The 17,222-nt window shown below is 37.1% G+C and overlaps 1 protein-coding gene across 1 annotated transcript; it reads left to right on the top strand.

Annotated features, from left to right (window-relative positions):
• Positions 1 to 2,603: 2,603 nt before the first annotated feature.
• LOC140243450 (uncharacterized) lies at positions 2,604 to 13,315 on the top strand. The gene is made up of 6 exons (XM_072323126.1): positions 2,604 to 2,889; positions 6,238 to 6,312; positions 8,228 to 8,299; positions 8,795 to 8,894; positions 10,291 to 10,926; positions 13,070 to 13,315. The coding sequence occupies exons 1-6, from the start codon at positions 2,654 to 2,656 to the stop codon at positions 13,313 to 13,315; spliced, it is 1,365 nt and encodes a 454-aa protein (XP_072179227.1). The 5' UTR covers positions 2,604 to 2,653.
• The last annotated feature ends 3,907 nt before the right edge of the window (positions 13,316 to 17,222 follow it).

Below are 17,222 nucleotides of genomic sequence, written 5' to 3'. Positions count from 1 at the left end.
TATGATGGTGATCAGTTAGTCTAAGATTTTTTTAACCATCATTGCAAAATTGCCAGTCACATAATGATGTCCATTTTTCGTCGATCATAAAGTAAACCTATCTATATACTTACAAAGCTTTTACCCGAGATTATGCCCTTACTAAAATAAAACTTTAAATGGAACGCAATTAAACTGTAACTTTCGGTGTCACTATAGGATATGCCAGCCTTTGTAGTTCTCAGCACACTAGATTCATTTGCTTCTCATCCCAAAATTGAGATATATAAAACTATCTTAAAGGGATTGTATAGTATTGGTGGTAGATGAGATGGGCTTGCCCTTTTTGTGAGATACCAAGAAACCACTTATGAAATAGCACAGAGCATATCATTTTAAGAGGAATTCAAAGTTTATTAGATGAAAATCAGTTCTGGAATTGCCGAGACATCCAAAAACAAAGTAAAACAAAGCGATCCTAATAAAAGGTGGGTCCCGCTTTTTATTAAGAATGTTCTTTTTTTTTTTTTGATATCTCAGCCATTTTTAAAATTGATTTTTTTTAAACAAATAAACATCACATTCAATCCCTCTTGGAATTACATGCACTTTCATGTTTCATGAGAGGTTTTTCATTATCTCTCCAAAAATATTAGAAACCTGAAGTTAATCTCAACCAAAACTATACACTCCCTTTAAGTTGTGTTAAAATTAATCGATGGATTTGTTTATTTTTTTCTTTTCCTTTTTTTTTTGTTTGTTTGCCCTGGTGTTTCATGTTTGTTTGTTTGGTTTTTTTTTTCGAGAATACATGTATAGTATCCATGTAACGGGTTTTAGTCCTATATTTGTTTGAAAAGATTTTATTTTCTGCATTTCATATTTTCTTTCAGAATAACAAAAATAACAAAGGCAGGTTCAATTACACAAATACAATTCTGAAAATTATTGACATATTACATAGTATGTCATATTTTGTATGTAAAGACAAATGAAACGTTAAATAACATACAAAATGTTTATATGGCCAATAATGACTTAATTCACAGTACAATATATAATATATACATATGATGCAGAGGGCCGCCGTTATAAGCCGTGCTTGAGCAGACGGACAGCCAGAGTTAAATTACCATTTTTTATTGTAGTACTTGAACACTAATACAGATGGGCCATGTTAAAGTGCGTGTAAATCCAGTTTTATACAATTACTTGGTAAACAGGAGTGGTGCCTGTGAGTGCGTGTGCAGGTGATGAAGCGCGAAAGTGTTGATGGTCAGCACTTCTAAGAAAATGATTGGATATGTTATAATATGGGCGAAGGGTCAAGCAGCAAAGTAAAAGAAAAGGAAAAGGGGGTGGACCAAATATTGCCTTGTTGTTGAGTATAAGAGGTACATGTTTAATGATTACTGTACCGTATGATATTGTGCCAAGAAATATTTCTTTGTATTTGCCTTAAAGGAATAGAGAGATGTGCACTGTTTTATGTGGAGAGGGAGTGAATTCCAAATATCAGGCCCGTTATGCCGAATTGATTTTTGAGCTAATAGGAGTTTAGGGTTATTCAAGTGGAAATCATTACGATGGCGCGTGGGATAAGCATGGACATCCCTGTTAAGGGAAAATGCGTTGTGGAAGAGTGGGAGTAGATTTTGCGTGTATTTGAACATAAATACATGTATTGCTGTTTGAAATTTGTGTATATCGTCAACTTTAAGAACTTTTAGTCTAAGGAATAATGGATCAGTATGTTCTAGATAATGTGAGTTGGTACATATTCTTATTGCCTTTTTCTGTAAAAGAAAAATAACATTTACTTTGGTTTTATTACAGTTTCCCCAGACAACATTACAATAATTAATGTACGGTAAGATTAATGCATTGTATAACATAATGAGTACTTTTTCCGTTACAAAATATTTTAATCTCCGAAGTATTCCAATGGCTTTGGATATTAATGGCTTTGGATATTAATATATACCTTTTCCAAAGCCACTTTTTTTTTCCAACGAACCTATATCGTACGCTGATAATTCTTACAAGACCATAATCATAGGCCTAAACGCCTCTTCTTCTTTTTTTTTATAATATACACCCCCGCGCACCGTCGATATGCTGGGTTCTTGATTGCAAAACAAGTATTCACGCACGATTGCAACTATACACGGTATTGTTTCATACAAATAGAATCATGCATGTACATATCCTGAGTGTGCAGTGAGTGCATTGAATGCACTAACTGCGAGATATTACATTTGTATATGGAAATGGATAATTTTGCCACTAATGTTTTCGATCGCCATTCAAACTGATGATTCACAAAGGGAGACTGGTCGCTCAAGCACCTAGATCGTCACATTTCGTGCATTTATGTCAGCTTTGGTGAGTCATATGCTACTGCATCGTAGATTGCCCTTTTGATGACCCGCAAGTGGCTTGTATATCCGCGTGGTCGACGCGTCCACATAATACTATATCGCCGAATATACCACGTACTCGCAACACACGTAACGGCGAGAGAGAGAACGACAACACACGTTACATTTGCTGCTTGGGAACACAGCCATTCATGTCATAAAATATATGATTCTTTCAAAGCGATCAACTGAAGTTGAAAGCTATTGTTTTCACAATTACAGTGCAGGCTGGATACTGCATACAACGTACGGAAATGGAAGACGATTTTCCTGCAGCGAGAGTAAAACGGAAAAGAAAGCGACGCGTAACAGACATCATCATCAAGAGCAATAAGAAATCTCGCGATGCAAGATACCAGAGCACCGTTCATAGACTACCCATTGACAAAGACGTGTGGAAGCGCTGGCAAGAGGTATCGGCAGAGTTAGATGTAACACCACGGGAGCTGGCTGGGGTGCTACTGGACCACTTCGACGCTACCCAGCCGTCGTGAGTACATTTATTCAGGGGGATTGCAGTACAGACGACTTTGTGGACCTGTTTCTGACTCGGGGTATAGGGGGTCTGAATGATATTATATCATTAGATGACGAATAACTCCCAATTCTGGAGGTATACACAGGTTACGTGCCTACATTCAACCTGGGTTTTTGTGCATCACAAAATCATTTCACGCAGGTCGTTGTGGCTTTCTAGCAGCAGCTTTGATAGTACACTAGCTGATAGCTGTAGGACGGCGGAGCTAGGAGGGAATCCCGTGTCCGCTATGGTTAAAGGCAAACATGCATTCATTTTACTGCACCTTAAAGTGTTTCTTCTTGCACTTTCAGGGAGAACATTTGACGGATATACGTATTGGGCCTCCGTATTGTTCAGTTAATTGGCTAACGAAGGATGACGAGATAATTATGTTATTATTGCTCACACGACAGCGACAGGGGAAGAGACTAGCTGTAAAGTTCGTAAACTGAGTGCGTGTCAGTGACCCCCTGTAGTTTGACCTACTTTATTATCAACACCACACTCCAACCACGCAGGGAAGTGCAATGGGAACCAGTTAAACCAGAAAGTGTGCACAATATGAATTTTATCAAGATTAATGTCAAATTTTCAGATAAAACTGTTTTCAAAGCTAAGTACATACTAAAGGACAGATAAACTCAGCGAACAAAAATCCTATTATAGGATAGCAGTGTGCTGTGTGTCATACATCATTGATTATGTAGGTACCCTTTGTGTGTGTGTGTGTGTGTGTGTTTTGTGGTTTTGTTTGGGGAGGGGGTGAAAAGGTGAAGAGTTTCATGTACAGGGTCAGCAGGAGTGGGTCAGGGTGTAGATTTAGATTTGTTCTTATGTAGATTTCTGATGTCGTGGTTGAATTGGTTTCGTCCCATCAGTTCCCATACCATATTAGGCCTAAATAGGGGTTAGTCAAATACTGGTTAGTGATTGGCTAAACACAGTCACGTGATGGAGGCACATATATGTTCGCCCATGGGCAGAACATTCTTGTAATGTTCTCCCATAGGAAAACATTTTTACGTAACAAATGACAAACGATAGGCCTACCAAACGATTGAACGATCATATTTTTCTCGCAATCGATAGGATAAATTTGCCTATTCCACACAATGTGAAAAAGCAGATTTGTCTAACCCATAATGATAAAACAGATGATGACTTTTGTTGTCGGGAACACCAAAATAATGTTCCAGCCTCGGGATTTGAAATGCTATTTGGGGGGGGGGGGGGGGGTATAAGTCCCTCAACAGCATTTCAAACCCTTCGGGTGGAACATATTCAGTATGTTCCCTCCCCCGCCAGTCATCATCTATATAGTGCGATACTTAACATTGTAAGCCTGTGAATTGCTATTCATTGTTAATATTCTATATAAGGTAGATTTAGAATTAATATTTTGTTTAAATTAAGCCCTTTTTTAGGTCGTCAGTTGCAGATATGAAAAACATCGAAGTTGCTGAATTAAAGGACAAGTCCACTTCATATACATATGGATTGAGTGAAAGCAACAATATTAGTAGAACACACTAGTGAAAGTTTGGGGAAAATCCGACAATCCGTTCAGAAGTTATGTATTTTTAAAGCATCTGCGCAATCACTGCTGAATGAGGAGACTACTACAGTGTATGATGTCACGTGCGTACAACGGTATATGGAAAATGAAAAGAGAATTTCACAAAACTTTGTTTTTTGAATAAAGTGTGCATTTCTTTGACTCGTTACTGACGTATGTTAAGGGAAATATTATTCCCCTTGCCTTCTGAAAGAGAGAAGTCGAGTGTTATTTTGTTATGCGAGAAAAGTGAAAATATGTTGAATTTTCGTTATACTTTCTTTATATCGTTGTACTCATGTGACATCACAAGCTATAGTAGTCTTCTCATCCAGCCGTGACTGAGCAGAAACTTCAAAAATTCATAACTTTTGAATGGATTGTCCAATTTTCCTCAAACTCTCAGTGATGTGCTCTACTAATATTGCTGCATTCACTCAAACAACATAAGAAGGTGAACTTGTCCTTTAATGACAGATCCTCAAATTGGCAAGACATTCATGATGATGAAAATTTGCAATTTTGTATCTGATTGGCATTCTGATATTTTGTTTGAATTCTGATTCTTAGCGCATTCAATGCATTTTAAGATTAGCTTCATCTAGTCTTAAACAACAGTATAGGCATCAATAATACCCACTGCAGTACTTAGCATTAGATCAGTCATTATTAATATTTTGGAAGTCTTCTAGTCTACATCTTTTCAACTTAATGACTACAGGAGAATGACACTCAAATATATGGAAATACAGGAAATATGTAATATATTGAAATATAGACCTTTTATCATTGAATCCCAAATAGGCCTACTCATGTGGATTGAGTAAATATGCAGCAATATAGAACACATACAATATACAATAAGTGAAGTATGAGGAAAATTGGACAATTGTAAATCTATTCAATAGTTCTTAATTCTTTAAATCTTTTGTGCCACCAAATCGCTGGATGGGAAGACCATAACATTTTGTGATGATATGCTTGGACAAAGATATAAAGAAAATATAAAGAGAATTCAACATAGAATTCATCTTTATAGCATAATGAAAAAGCACTTGATTTATTATTCCACCAAATGGGGAATTAAATCATATTACACTCAACAAATGTAATTCATATATCAAGAGAGTACATGTTTACTTTACCTTTAAAAATAGAATTTTGTGGAATCGATCCTCATTATATTTTCTTTATATTGTCGTCCATACATGACATCCAAAAATGTTGTAGTCTTCTCATCCAATGATGGCAGCATGGAAACTTACATTGTACCTGTACCTGTACATATACATTTGGGTTTTATTTCCCTTTCACTGGTGGGCCTCACATGCCTTGGGAGAAGTATATCAACAGTTTTTGTTTTTGTTTTGTTGTTGTTTTTATGCAAAAGCCTCCAATTATCATACCACCTGATCTTGTACCCAGTTCCTGTGCTATGTAATTGTGCCAACTGTCATCCATACTGTAATGTCAATTGTCAAATCGTTTTGGCATGTACACAGGAATGTACTGCCTATTTTATTGTTTTGTTCAAAGCATGTATTCTGTACAGGTTGTGATTATGTGCTGGCATTGCTAGGAATCCTATTAATGTAAGCTACATATTGATAGACAGTTTGGGGACAGAGTGTATGGTTTTGATGGCTCTGTGGAATGGGTGATATCACAGGGTTGCTTTGTTATACTTTGGTATAGTATGTGTAGAGTGAGAGCTTATTAACTATAAAAGTTATTCCAAACTTTCACTTTTGTGTATCATAAAGGAAAGAAGGTGGAAAGGTACCACCCAGAAAGGAAGCAGAGAATTCAAGGAAGCAACGTTCATCAACAACTTCAAGGTAAGCACATATACTCTTGGTAAAACTTGAAAGTACGCAAGAGGGAACTGCTAGCTTAAACTATCTTCTCTTTGGTTTCTTTTACTATCGGTAATAATCTTGTCTGTCTGTTCTCCTTGATTTCAAAACACCAAGGATATAATGGGACCTGCAACTGATTGAACTGGTTTGCTTTTCTTTGAGCCCCATCATATTCTTTAACTTCACTTGGTACTCAACATTACTGTATCACTGAAAACTTTGCCCATTTTTTGTTTCTGCTTGATTTCAAAACACCAAGGATTTAATGGGACTTGCAACTGTTTGAACTGGTTTGCTTTCCTTTGAGCCCCATCATATTTCTTTAACTTCCCTTAGTACTCAACAGTACTGTAGCACTGAAAACTTTGCCCATTTTTTGTTTCTGCTCGATTTCAAAACACCAAGGATTTAATTGGACCTGCAACTGATTGAACTGGTTTGCTTTTCTTTGAGCCCCATCATATTTCTTTAACTTCCCTCGGTACTCAACATTACTATATCACTGAAAACTTTGCCCATTTTTTGTTTCTGCTCAAGATTATAGAATGCAGCTGTGTTGTATCAATTTTGTTATGATGATGTATCTTCCATGAGATATACGACAAGAAATTAAATTTAAAAAAATGAAAAGAAGATCATTTGTGGAATAGAGACTTCAAATTAATTATAACTGGATTTTTCTTCTTTTCTTAAATTTTTTTATAATAGATTTGGACAGATATTAACAGAGAATGTTAGCAAGTGATAGAAGATGGTGGTATTCGGGTACAAATAAGTGATTGTCTTGTTCATGTGCTTAACTGTGCTGCATGTTGTTAGACTCATATGGAGTGTACTACATTGTTGCTTATCTTGACACCAAAAACATAATTTATTTTCTTCATATTTTCTGCTCAAGATATATCATAAACAGTTTAGGCAAGGAGGTACTAAGCCAGCTTAGCTGGTACCTCTTTGGTTTATGCAAATGAAGTCACCTCCTCACTAGGATGAGTTTCCACTCATAATCATATTTCAATATTTATGCTTTTACACAGCAGATAAGAAATTCACCAGATAATTCAGATGCTAATCATTATTTTTTCTTTTTTCTTCTCTGTCTATGATATGGAAAAATGTAATCTTTTCAGAGATTTACAGATTCCTAAACAAAAAAGGAGAAAACAACTTTTATAACAGAACCTAATCGTATGGAGCTCCTACAAATATAGTGAGATAATTTTAATTAATATAAATGGGGAAAAAAGAAAAGAAAAATTGGATTAATATCAGAAATTCAGTTTCCTTTGCTCATTACTGGCGCACTCCCCCCCCCCCCTTTATTTTTCGTTAAAAACAAAAGAAATAAAAAGGAAAAAATGAAATGAAACCCGGAAGAGGCACCAGAAATATTAGTTGCGCCCCCCCCCCCCCCCCTTACAGAATTCCTGGATCCGCCCCTGTATTGCATACTTTATTTCTGGTCAATTTCCCTTGGTTTGCATTTATCATGATTTCATTAACTTACAGATTTATTGTTTCAAGGTATATAATGGTAATGTCCTGGGGCCCCTTTCGTAAAACTTGTTATCAGTGACAACTGCCACATTTCTATGACAAATTTGCTCTCAGCCAATCAGATGCAAGGATTTCAGTAGCTTGTCACATCTATGACAACTTGTCACTGATGGCAAATTTTATGAAACGGGGCCCTGATTGAAGGAACAATAATGATTGCATGGTACTTCATTGTCAGTGAAATCACACCTTCAACTCACTTATACATTATGTACTGAAATAATTTCTTGACACATCAACCAATCCTCAAATATCCTTAAAAATCACCAATCTGTATAAAAGTTCAAAGAAAAAAGATACAGAGTCTAGGAAATGTTTCATATGTTATCTCTTACAGCAAAGAATTCCCACAGGAGGCACCTGCAACTCTTACTAAAGAAGAGAGCATTGCTCCAGCTCCAGAACCGTGGTAATTGTGATAAGAATGATAAATTTCCTTGGTACCCAGCATGGCCAATGTTTATCATTAGCTCTCAACCTCCAATGTGCTTGACCATAATAAGCCACATGATGTCACAATTCTCCCACAACACCATATTGGTTACCTGAAAATGAGAAATTTATTCTATTTATAATAATTCATCATATACATATATAATCCTCCTTAGCTTCACATCCTAATCAGTAATTCTTCAGACTTTAACAGAATTTGATGAGAAGGATGTAATTAAAAAATCAATTATTAGTTACTAATCATAACTTTCTTGAATACAAATGAAAAATGAAGAAATTTAATCAGGATTATTCAATGTGTATATGTATATAAGTAAGGCTAGTAAATCTACAGCTCAGTAAGAATCTATGTCATTTCTTTTTCTGTAACTTAACTCTAAAATAGATATTTAAACTTTAAGATAGAGTTGCAGTTCTCTCTAAGTGGTATGTATGTCTCTTTTTATCACAGGAAAGCAGTCCCAAGAGTGCCTACTCAGGGAGTCCCTGAGGACCAGTTACCTGTCACTTTCATTCCAGCCAATTTCCCAGAGGTACCAAAGAAGAAAAAGGTATCTTTTGACATGCTGAATATATTTCAATCTTCCTTTGTGTTCAGTTTTTAATCCCAGTGTCTATCATGAGAACTTCCATTTCTTTTTCTTTTTTTATGAATCTTCATCCTCTTTCTCATCTTATTCTCATTTTATTCTTTCGTCATGGAATGAAGAGAATAATGAAGGAATAATATGTACTTATGTATGTATGTATATTATATACACATGTATATATATATATGAAGAGTTTGTTTGCAAAAACCGATAAGTCCATATTTGTCAAACGGAGATATTTGCGATTAAAGGTCAAGAAAAATAAAGAGAATAATAAGAATTTTTTTGCTTCTTTTGACCATAACTTCAAAAATGCACCTTTATATGTAGTGACCAATATATCATTTAAAAGGTATCATTTTGTACTTTATGACACAGACCGTACTTCAAAATCTTCAAAAATGGACTTATCGGTTTTTGCAAACAAACTCTTCATATATTCATATATATATTTTTTTTTCTATGTAACTATGGATCAAACTTGAGAGAATTTGTGTCTCCTCAAAATTTTATTTTTAAACTGCTGTATGTTATTATTGCATTCAATAGCATATTTTACTACTGACATTGCTTATCTAGACACATTGTCTCCCTAAAGCTTGATCCATAGCTATATCTTTTGATACATCTATACCGTCTGCAGGCAGTAATATACAAAATATGACTCTTGAACTCTGTCACTGAATGGCATCTGTAGGTAAACTGTCAAAGAAATGCATGAGCTTATCCCCCCCCCCCCCCTTTCCCGGCTAAATACTGGTTAGTGGTTAAGTTAGGGTAAAGATTAGGGTTAGGGTTATAAAAGGGTTAGGATTAGGTTCAGAATTAATAATGATAATAATAATAGAGACTCTTATAAAGTGCTCATTCTACCTGAAAAGATACTCATGGATTAGGATCAGGATTAGGGCCAGGGGAAGGGTCCGGGGTAATTGCCCATGAGGTAATTGCCCTAGACCCATGCTTGAGAGATGCAATATGAGCAGCTAACTACAATTTTGCTTGAAGCATGAGCCATATAGACCAGATAATGTTGCATTGCCTCTGCAGTAAGAAACACCAAAGTTATGATGCAGTGGCAGATCTAGGGGGAGTGCACCAGGCACGCACCCCTTTGATTTTTGTTAAAACATAAAAAAGAAAAAGAAAAAAATGGGGGGGGGGGGTGCATGCTCCCCCTTTAATTTTGTAAAGGCACCCCCTCTTTAAGGAATTCCTGGATCTGCCCCTACAAGTGGATATTTTAAGTACAAGGAGATGCCACGGTATAGTGATATTGTCACAGAGTTGCTTTCATCCACATTTGCAACTGGAGTGTTGGAGGAAAATTGAAGTCCCTTTTTTGATTGCATTTCAGAGAGGCCGTCCAAGGAAGCACAAAAGGCCAGAGGATGTTGGCCTTCCCAGCATAGTCTCTAGCTTTGACCAAAGACTGACCCATCCAGATGCATGGATGGCTGGTGCAGGTGACAGCCTCCCAGCAGAGAGTCCCTCAGTGGTTGGGGGCCTGCCCTCCGTTCAGTCTGCTCGTCTTACTTTTTCCAGAGTTCTCCAGCAGTCTTGCCAGGCCATCCAGGGGGCTCGAGATTTGTCGGTGCAGCCCTCCGTAATCAGCCACACCAGCACTGTGGGCGGGGACAGCGGGGCCATGTTTGTTACAAGCTACCAAGATGGAAGCGAGGGCCAGGCTACAACGCATCTGGTGGGCATAGTCCAGCAACCGAACGATGGCACGGGACACCAGAATGAAGTCCTGCTGGTACCAGCCATGAGTGTTGCTGGTGTAGGCGAGGACCATATTGATGTCATTCCTGCCATAGTCTCAACAGAGACAGACCCATCATTTGATGCCTTGCCCCAATCAGTTGGCCAGACTGTTTATGACCAATCACAAAATGGCAGATCTGAAAAGGACATATTCCAAGACAGCCCCTGTGAGAGTTATGAGTCTTTTCCACCCAGCATTCAAGAGAGCAGTGAAGTGGCAAATAGTGTAAGTAAATAGATTTCTCCAGCAGGCTAAGAGGAAACACTCCATCAGGAAATGTATATTCAATGTGTACATGTACTGTGACATTGCAGATCATATCCACTGCTAAACCATGCACAACAGCAGCAGAGCAGAGAAATATTCCAAAGAGTGTCCCATGTATGCAAAAATCACAACTGTATGTTACATTAATTAGAATTCCCATAATAATGCTCTGCTTTTTTAGTAGTTATACATTCAATGTATTTTCAGCACTGACTTATAAAAAAAAATATGGCAAAGTAAATGACATGTTCCCTTCAAATATAAATTAAGGGCTTCCAAGCCTATAGGTTCAGAATATACTTAGGAATTTCTACTGATGATGCACATTAAAATGTGTTCCATTAGGAACACAGTTTACTTTATAAAGGGACTGATGTTTAATTAAATGAAAGCTGTGAAGCACAAGGATAAGATAGGTTAAGATTCTGGGTGAAATCAGACAAAGTACAGTGTACACTGTATTGGAGAATTTATGGTTATTTAACCTTCACTGTACTTTGTTCACCAATTTGACAAGGAAAAAGCCAAGAGATATCTAACCCACATATCGCAATTTGTGATTATAGAATTTTTTATTGTCAGTTCATTGGCCCTTTGACGAAATCTTTGAAGGTTTCTTTGGCCTTTTGGCCTTTGATCTTGTCTGACATATTTTAATTTAACCGGCATCTTTAGGTGATCTATGTAGATGTGATGTTAGTTTGGTGGTCATAGCTCAGTTGTTGGAAAGTATATTGAGAGCACACAAAATGGTGCTTAAATCAGGGGAGTTGACATTTTGACGTTTGACCTTGTCAGAACTCTCCAGTTTTCCAATGTGAATGGTATATCTTTAGGTGATGTAAGGTACAAAAGATGTGACTTTGATGGTCACAGCTCAAAGCTGTGGAAATTTGTCAGAGAGTAAACCACAATACTATTTCTACAGTGCTTATCAGGTAAAGTTCATTGACCATTTGACCATTTGACCTTTGAATGTGTTTCACTTCATCCATATTTGAATTTGACTGGTATATTTAGGTTACTACATACCTGTAGTGTGAGTTTTGGTAGTCAAATCTCAAAATATAAGGAGAATTCCACAAAACTTTTTTTTTAAAGTACAGATTCCATTGACTTGTTTCTGGCATTTGTTAAGGGCACATGTACATTGTAGTGTTATTTCCCCCTGCTTTCTGAAAGTAGTTAGTCAAGTACTCTTTCATAATGCAAGCAAATGAAAATATGTTAATTTTCTTTGTTTTCTTCATATTATTGTCCACAACAACATCATGAAGTGTAGTAGTCTCCCTATCCAGTGATGATGGCACCAAAACTTTTTAACATTGTTACGCGGAGGTTAACTTGGCCTAACGAACCATCATAACCACCAAAAATACCCCCAGTTTGTTATGGAGGTTAACTTGGCCTAACGAACCATCATAACCACCAAAAATACCCAGACTCTCAAAGAAGGTGTTTGGTCGATCTCGGTCATCTTTTCGAACTCTTTTATTTACATATTCTTCCGCGGAACAATAAAATGCCCAGAAATGATAGTACAATGCACATGTATCTATAACAACATTGATAACCTTTGAGTGGACCGTCTTCAGACTTATGTTCACTTTCACTTTCACAATTTCTTATTCATTTCATGTACAGTAATGACAAAAAAAAAATGTGTATTTCAGCTGTATGAATACAAAACCTGTATTTAAATTGCCCAAAATAAAAAGAACAAATGTTAACTCTGATATATAGGACCTATTAATATGGGAACATGTTTTAAATTGTATTAGCTAAAAACAATTTTTCTGATTTGCATATATAACATACATGAAAAATTGTGAGGGTATGACATCATCAACTCACTTACATTGTTATTTCTGGACATCTGTGCCAATGTGCAAACTACAATGTAGCATGATGTGGGTACCCTGTGAATGAAATCTCCTTTTCAGTCATTTTCTACTTTGATAGTTCGATGCTTATCAACTGGCCTCAAGTGAAACCTGCAAGCAAATCAGATCAATATCATTTCCTAAATGCTAATTCATTGTATTTCAGTGGTTCTCACCTTTTTTCTTAACCTACTACTTTTCTTTCTGTAACCATACAGGTCAAGGTGAATGCACAATCAAAGCAGTCTGGAGACAACGTTAGCATGTTCTTGAGATCAGATGACACTGGACATTCAACAGAGGATAATCTGCCACTCATTGAAGATAATAGCTCAGCAGCGTTCAAGGTGCCTAATCAAATGAGGCGCTCCCGCCTCAACCAGATCACTGGCGGCCTCCTAAACAAACTCCAGATGAAGGCAGAGTCTCACTTGAGAAAGGCAGACAAGCCAGTGCCTTCATAGCAGAAAGATGAAGACAGGGTTAGAGGGATCAGGGAAGGCAGAGTCGGAGTCAGTCCCAATCGGGATTCTTTTCTTCTTTTTTTTTCCATTTCCCCCGATTGCGCCCTCATTGGCCGGTAGCGCAAACCCTTTCAATCGTGATAGTCCACACATCGCCACTTGACGAACTGGTGCCTCTTCTGGGCTCGCATTCCTTCAACGCCATCAACTACAAAATATTGGTATGCTCTCTCATAAGCAGGATGAAGACAGTCCAGGCAGTGGACTAAGCGGGAGTTTGAGACAGTGAAGTCAGGAATAGGGAAAATGGAATCAGTACTGGGGAAGGTTTCAACATCAGGGAAGTTTCAGTCATCATTGGTATCATTGGTGAAAGCCAAATCTGAGTTGGGGGATACCAAGTGTGACTTTGGGAAGGTAAGGAGAAGGTACAGTGTAGGTGCAAGTCTTTGGGAAGGGGCTCAGGAGCTGGAAATGGAGAAGGGGTATAGTGGTGAGAGCATGGGAAGACAGATTGGGAATAGAGAAAGGTGACATCAGTAACGGTACTGGGGAAGGATGACTCAACATCAGGGAGGATATACCATTGATAGTGAAAGCCCAATCTTAGTTGGAGAAGACCAGATCTGACTTGGGGAAGGCACTCTAGGTAGGGAGGTGGCAGGTGCAAGTCTTGGGAAGGTTCAGGAGCCAGAAACAGAAAATAGGGGTAAAGTCAGAGTGTGGGGAAGGCAGATTAAAGGTTTGGGATGGTGTGTCAGGATTACAAGAGTAGAGTTGAAGGTACAAAAAACACAGCCTCGGATTCAGGGAGTATTAGAGATTGGTTTATACGGGTCCACAGTTTGAGAGTTGCAGGAGAGGGTTTTTTTTTAGGATGGTGAAATGAAACCTGTATTACGGAAGGCAGATTCAAAAGTCAATATGGAAGTCTTGGGACACTTCAAAAATTGAAGGCACGGTCAGATTTGGCAATGGACACTCTATACCTAAGGTTGCATTATCTCTGTAGTGAAAAGAAGAATTAGAGAGAAAGGAATACTGATCGAACTGTAGTGAAAGTGAGTGCTCCACTCTTTACAAGAATTACACTTTTGGAGTCACTTGTGGAATTTCCTCTTCCAACAGTATTGCACCATGAATGAGAAAAAACTCAGTGAATTTGTGCATGAGGAAAGTGCTTAAAAATTATGCGAACAAATGGAATTGATTATGTACCCTACTGTTTAATGACATTTTAGTTGTTGGCAAATATCTGACATTTTCAAACCTTTATGTGGGCTGATATAGAAACCACAAATTGTTATGTGTTTATTTGTATTTAGATGTAGTTTTCTGACACCTGAATGATTTTTTTTGTTGTAACCTTTGTGTCTCTGCCAGTACAGGAATTAAAGAAAGGGCATGTTACAATGCTTGCACAAATATCTTTAGTTTAGGAATACATTGTATTGATCTTTTGTGCTCTTGACTTGCCTTGAGAGTGAAATTCTTGATGTGAATCTGTAAGTTGTCAACCAGTGAAACACACAAGTACTTTTTGCACAGGCTGCAGTAAATTGTAATGTGGTGCTAAGTAAAAGACTCCATTTTTAAAAAAAAATGTGAAAGAAAATACCCCTGATTATTTTTTTTTATTTATTATTATTATTTTTTTTTTTTTTTTTTTTTGGGGGGGGGGGGGTCCACACTATCCTTTCTTTCCTGTAGACAAAAGTTATCAGTGTATTGTTCTTTCTAGGTACACCTGTACATTCATGAACAAGGTCATGTTCAGGTTTCAGTCTTGTACAAAAGTTGCAAGTAGTAACAATGCAACCCATCAAGGACAAGATGGTTTTGATGTTTTCCATTTACACCTGCCCAAGTATCCTCAGGACCTCCAGTCTTCGAGGGGTTTAAATACAGTGAACTATCAACGATAATATGTGGTTGATCAAGTAAATAAGTAATTACCATTACAATGTATCAGGTATCCTTCTTATGTCGGTTCCCTCGCCATACATGTACATGTCAGGGATAAATATAATAGGAATACAAAAGGAGTTGGACGTGAACACTTCTGATTTGATTTTATTTCTGCATCCATACATAACACAAAGTCAATTGAACAAAAATTATCCTTAAACTTTCTTTATACTAGGTCAGTGTTGCGCACTACAGTATGTTCTTTCTGAAAGTTGGTAACAAAGCAATGTTTCATTTTCATGAATTCTTGACAAGTAGCTTTCCTTGAAGACATATTGCTTGTCGAGTGAGTTCTTCATCACTGAATTTGATAACTTCAAAAAAGCCATCTGGCATGGCCATCAGGAATGGCAGGCAAATGTGATTACTTATACATTTGTCATGGACATAATCTTTTACATTTTTAACCCATGTTGTGTACAAGTATGTATTGTATTTATATCCATATCTATATGATTTTCCAGAAAATTGAACCACAGTTTGTAAAATGATGAGAAGTTTGTTAAAAAAAAAGAAAGAAAAAAAGACACATGAACATGATTTAAATGAAATTCTCATTACAACGAAGCAAAAAGTTATGTCTTAAAATCATATAATCTTTCTATTGGCACCTACAAATTGTACCCGATTGTTTGGCTTGTAACAAAATTTCAACATAAAGAAATAAAACTGCCTAGCCCAAGAATTTTGTCATAACACGAGTCCCCTTTACTGCACACTGAAGTTTGCCACTGCCATATACTGTAGTGTATTTGAATATGATTACAAGAATGTATATCTTGACGCTTCCCATCGAGATGCAAACATGCGATTTCTAATGAAATTTTGTGGGAAGCAAATAAAGCCTTGTGTATTGAGAATAATAAATACACTGTATGTGTTAAACACAGTCAATGCCTATTTCTGCATTTATGTCTGCCTACATATCCTCTATCTGTGTTTGTGACAATGTTTGTGATTCTTATGCTCCCCCCCCCCCCCAAAAAAAGTGTACTTTCTTACATAAAATTTGCTCATGGCAATGTACGAACTATGAGAACCAGGGCTCTGTCACTGATGCATAAAACATGCAGTAACATAAGTCAGGTATCAGCCAATTAGCATTGAGTATTTAGAGACATACGTCGTATGTTTGATTTTCTAACTTACAGCTGTATGTTTGATCTCAACTTTAATGCAACAGGGCCAGTTGTTCAAACTATACACCAAAATTTCTACATTCTTCCCCAACCCCTCTCTCTCCATCACAAGTTCACTGTAGGACCTACACACACCCATTCATAATCAGCAACACAAATACACACCTTGAAACAAATACATGTACATGTACAGCAGAAATGTTCCATTTCTGGCAAGATCATCCATCTTGTCTTTCAAACAATGACATGTTAGCAACATGAAAGAAAAGGATGGAAAGAGAAGAGACATCCATAACACTTATACTTTAAAGATTTATAACTTTTCAATCAATTGCCCGATTACCCTCACATTTTCACTGATGTTTTCTTCTTATATTGCTGCTTTCACTCAATCATTTAGTTTCATGTAAAACCCCTCAAACTTCTCTTCTACAAATCCCCCCGTCTTGTGCACATGCTCTCCCAGCTTCGCGCTCTCTCTTCAACACATGTATTTGCACATACACACACATTTACTCCATACAGGAACCTGGTGGCTTATGTATTTAGTCTATGGGGAATCTGGAATTCAGTATGGAACGGGTTAACACTTCATGACACATTTATACACATTAATAAATGCAGCAGACATGTTACAGTGCTTTGTTTCTGGCAAGATTTTCCATCTTTATCTCAAACAATGAAATGTTAGCAACACAAAAATAAAATACATATAGGCCTAAAGCCAAGGAAGTAGTGAGAGAGAGAGAGAAAAAAAAAGTACATAACAAAATGTTTCCTTTGTATCATCTGTGCTCCCA

The sequence above is a fragment of the Diadema setosum genome, chromosome 20 (genome assembly GCF_964275005.1).
Source record: "Diadema setosum chromosome 20, eeDiaSeto1, whole genome shotgun sequence".
In the NCBI taxonomy this organism is placed as follows: domain Eukaryota; kingdom Metazoa; phylum Echinodermata; class Echinoidea; order Diadematoida; family Diadematidae; genus Diadema; species Diadema setosum.
This window is presented reverse-complemented; position numbering and strand designations above follow the sequence as displayed.

Bases quoted from the DNA above. Each gene is read 5' to 3' on its own strand.
- LOC140243450 (XM_072323126.1), top strand. From the start codon at position 2,654: ATGGAAGACGATTTTCCTGCAGCGAGAGTAAAACGGAAAAGAAAGCGA. The intron at 2,890-6,237 runs GTGAGTACATTT...TGTATCATAAAG, and splicing joins TTCGACGCTACCCAGCCGTC to GAAAGAAGGTGGAAAGGTAC. The intron at 8,300-8,794 runs GTAATTGTGATA...TTTTTATCACAG, and splicing joins GCTCCAGCTCCAGAACCGTG to GAAAGCAGTCCCAAGAGTGC.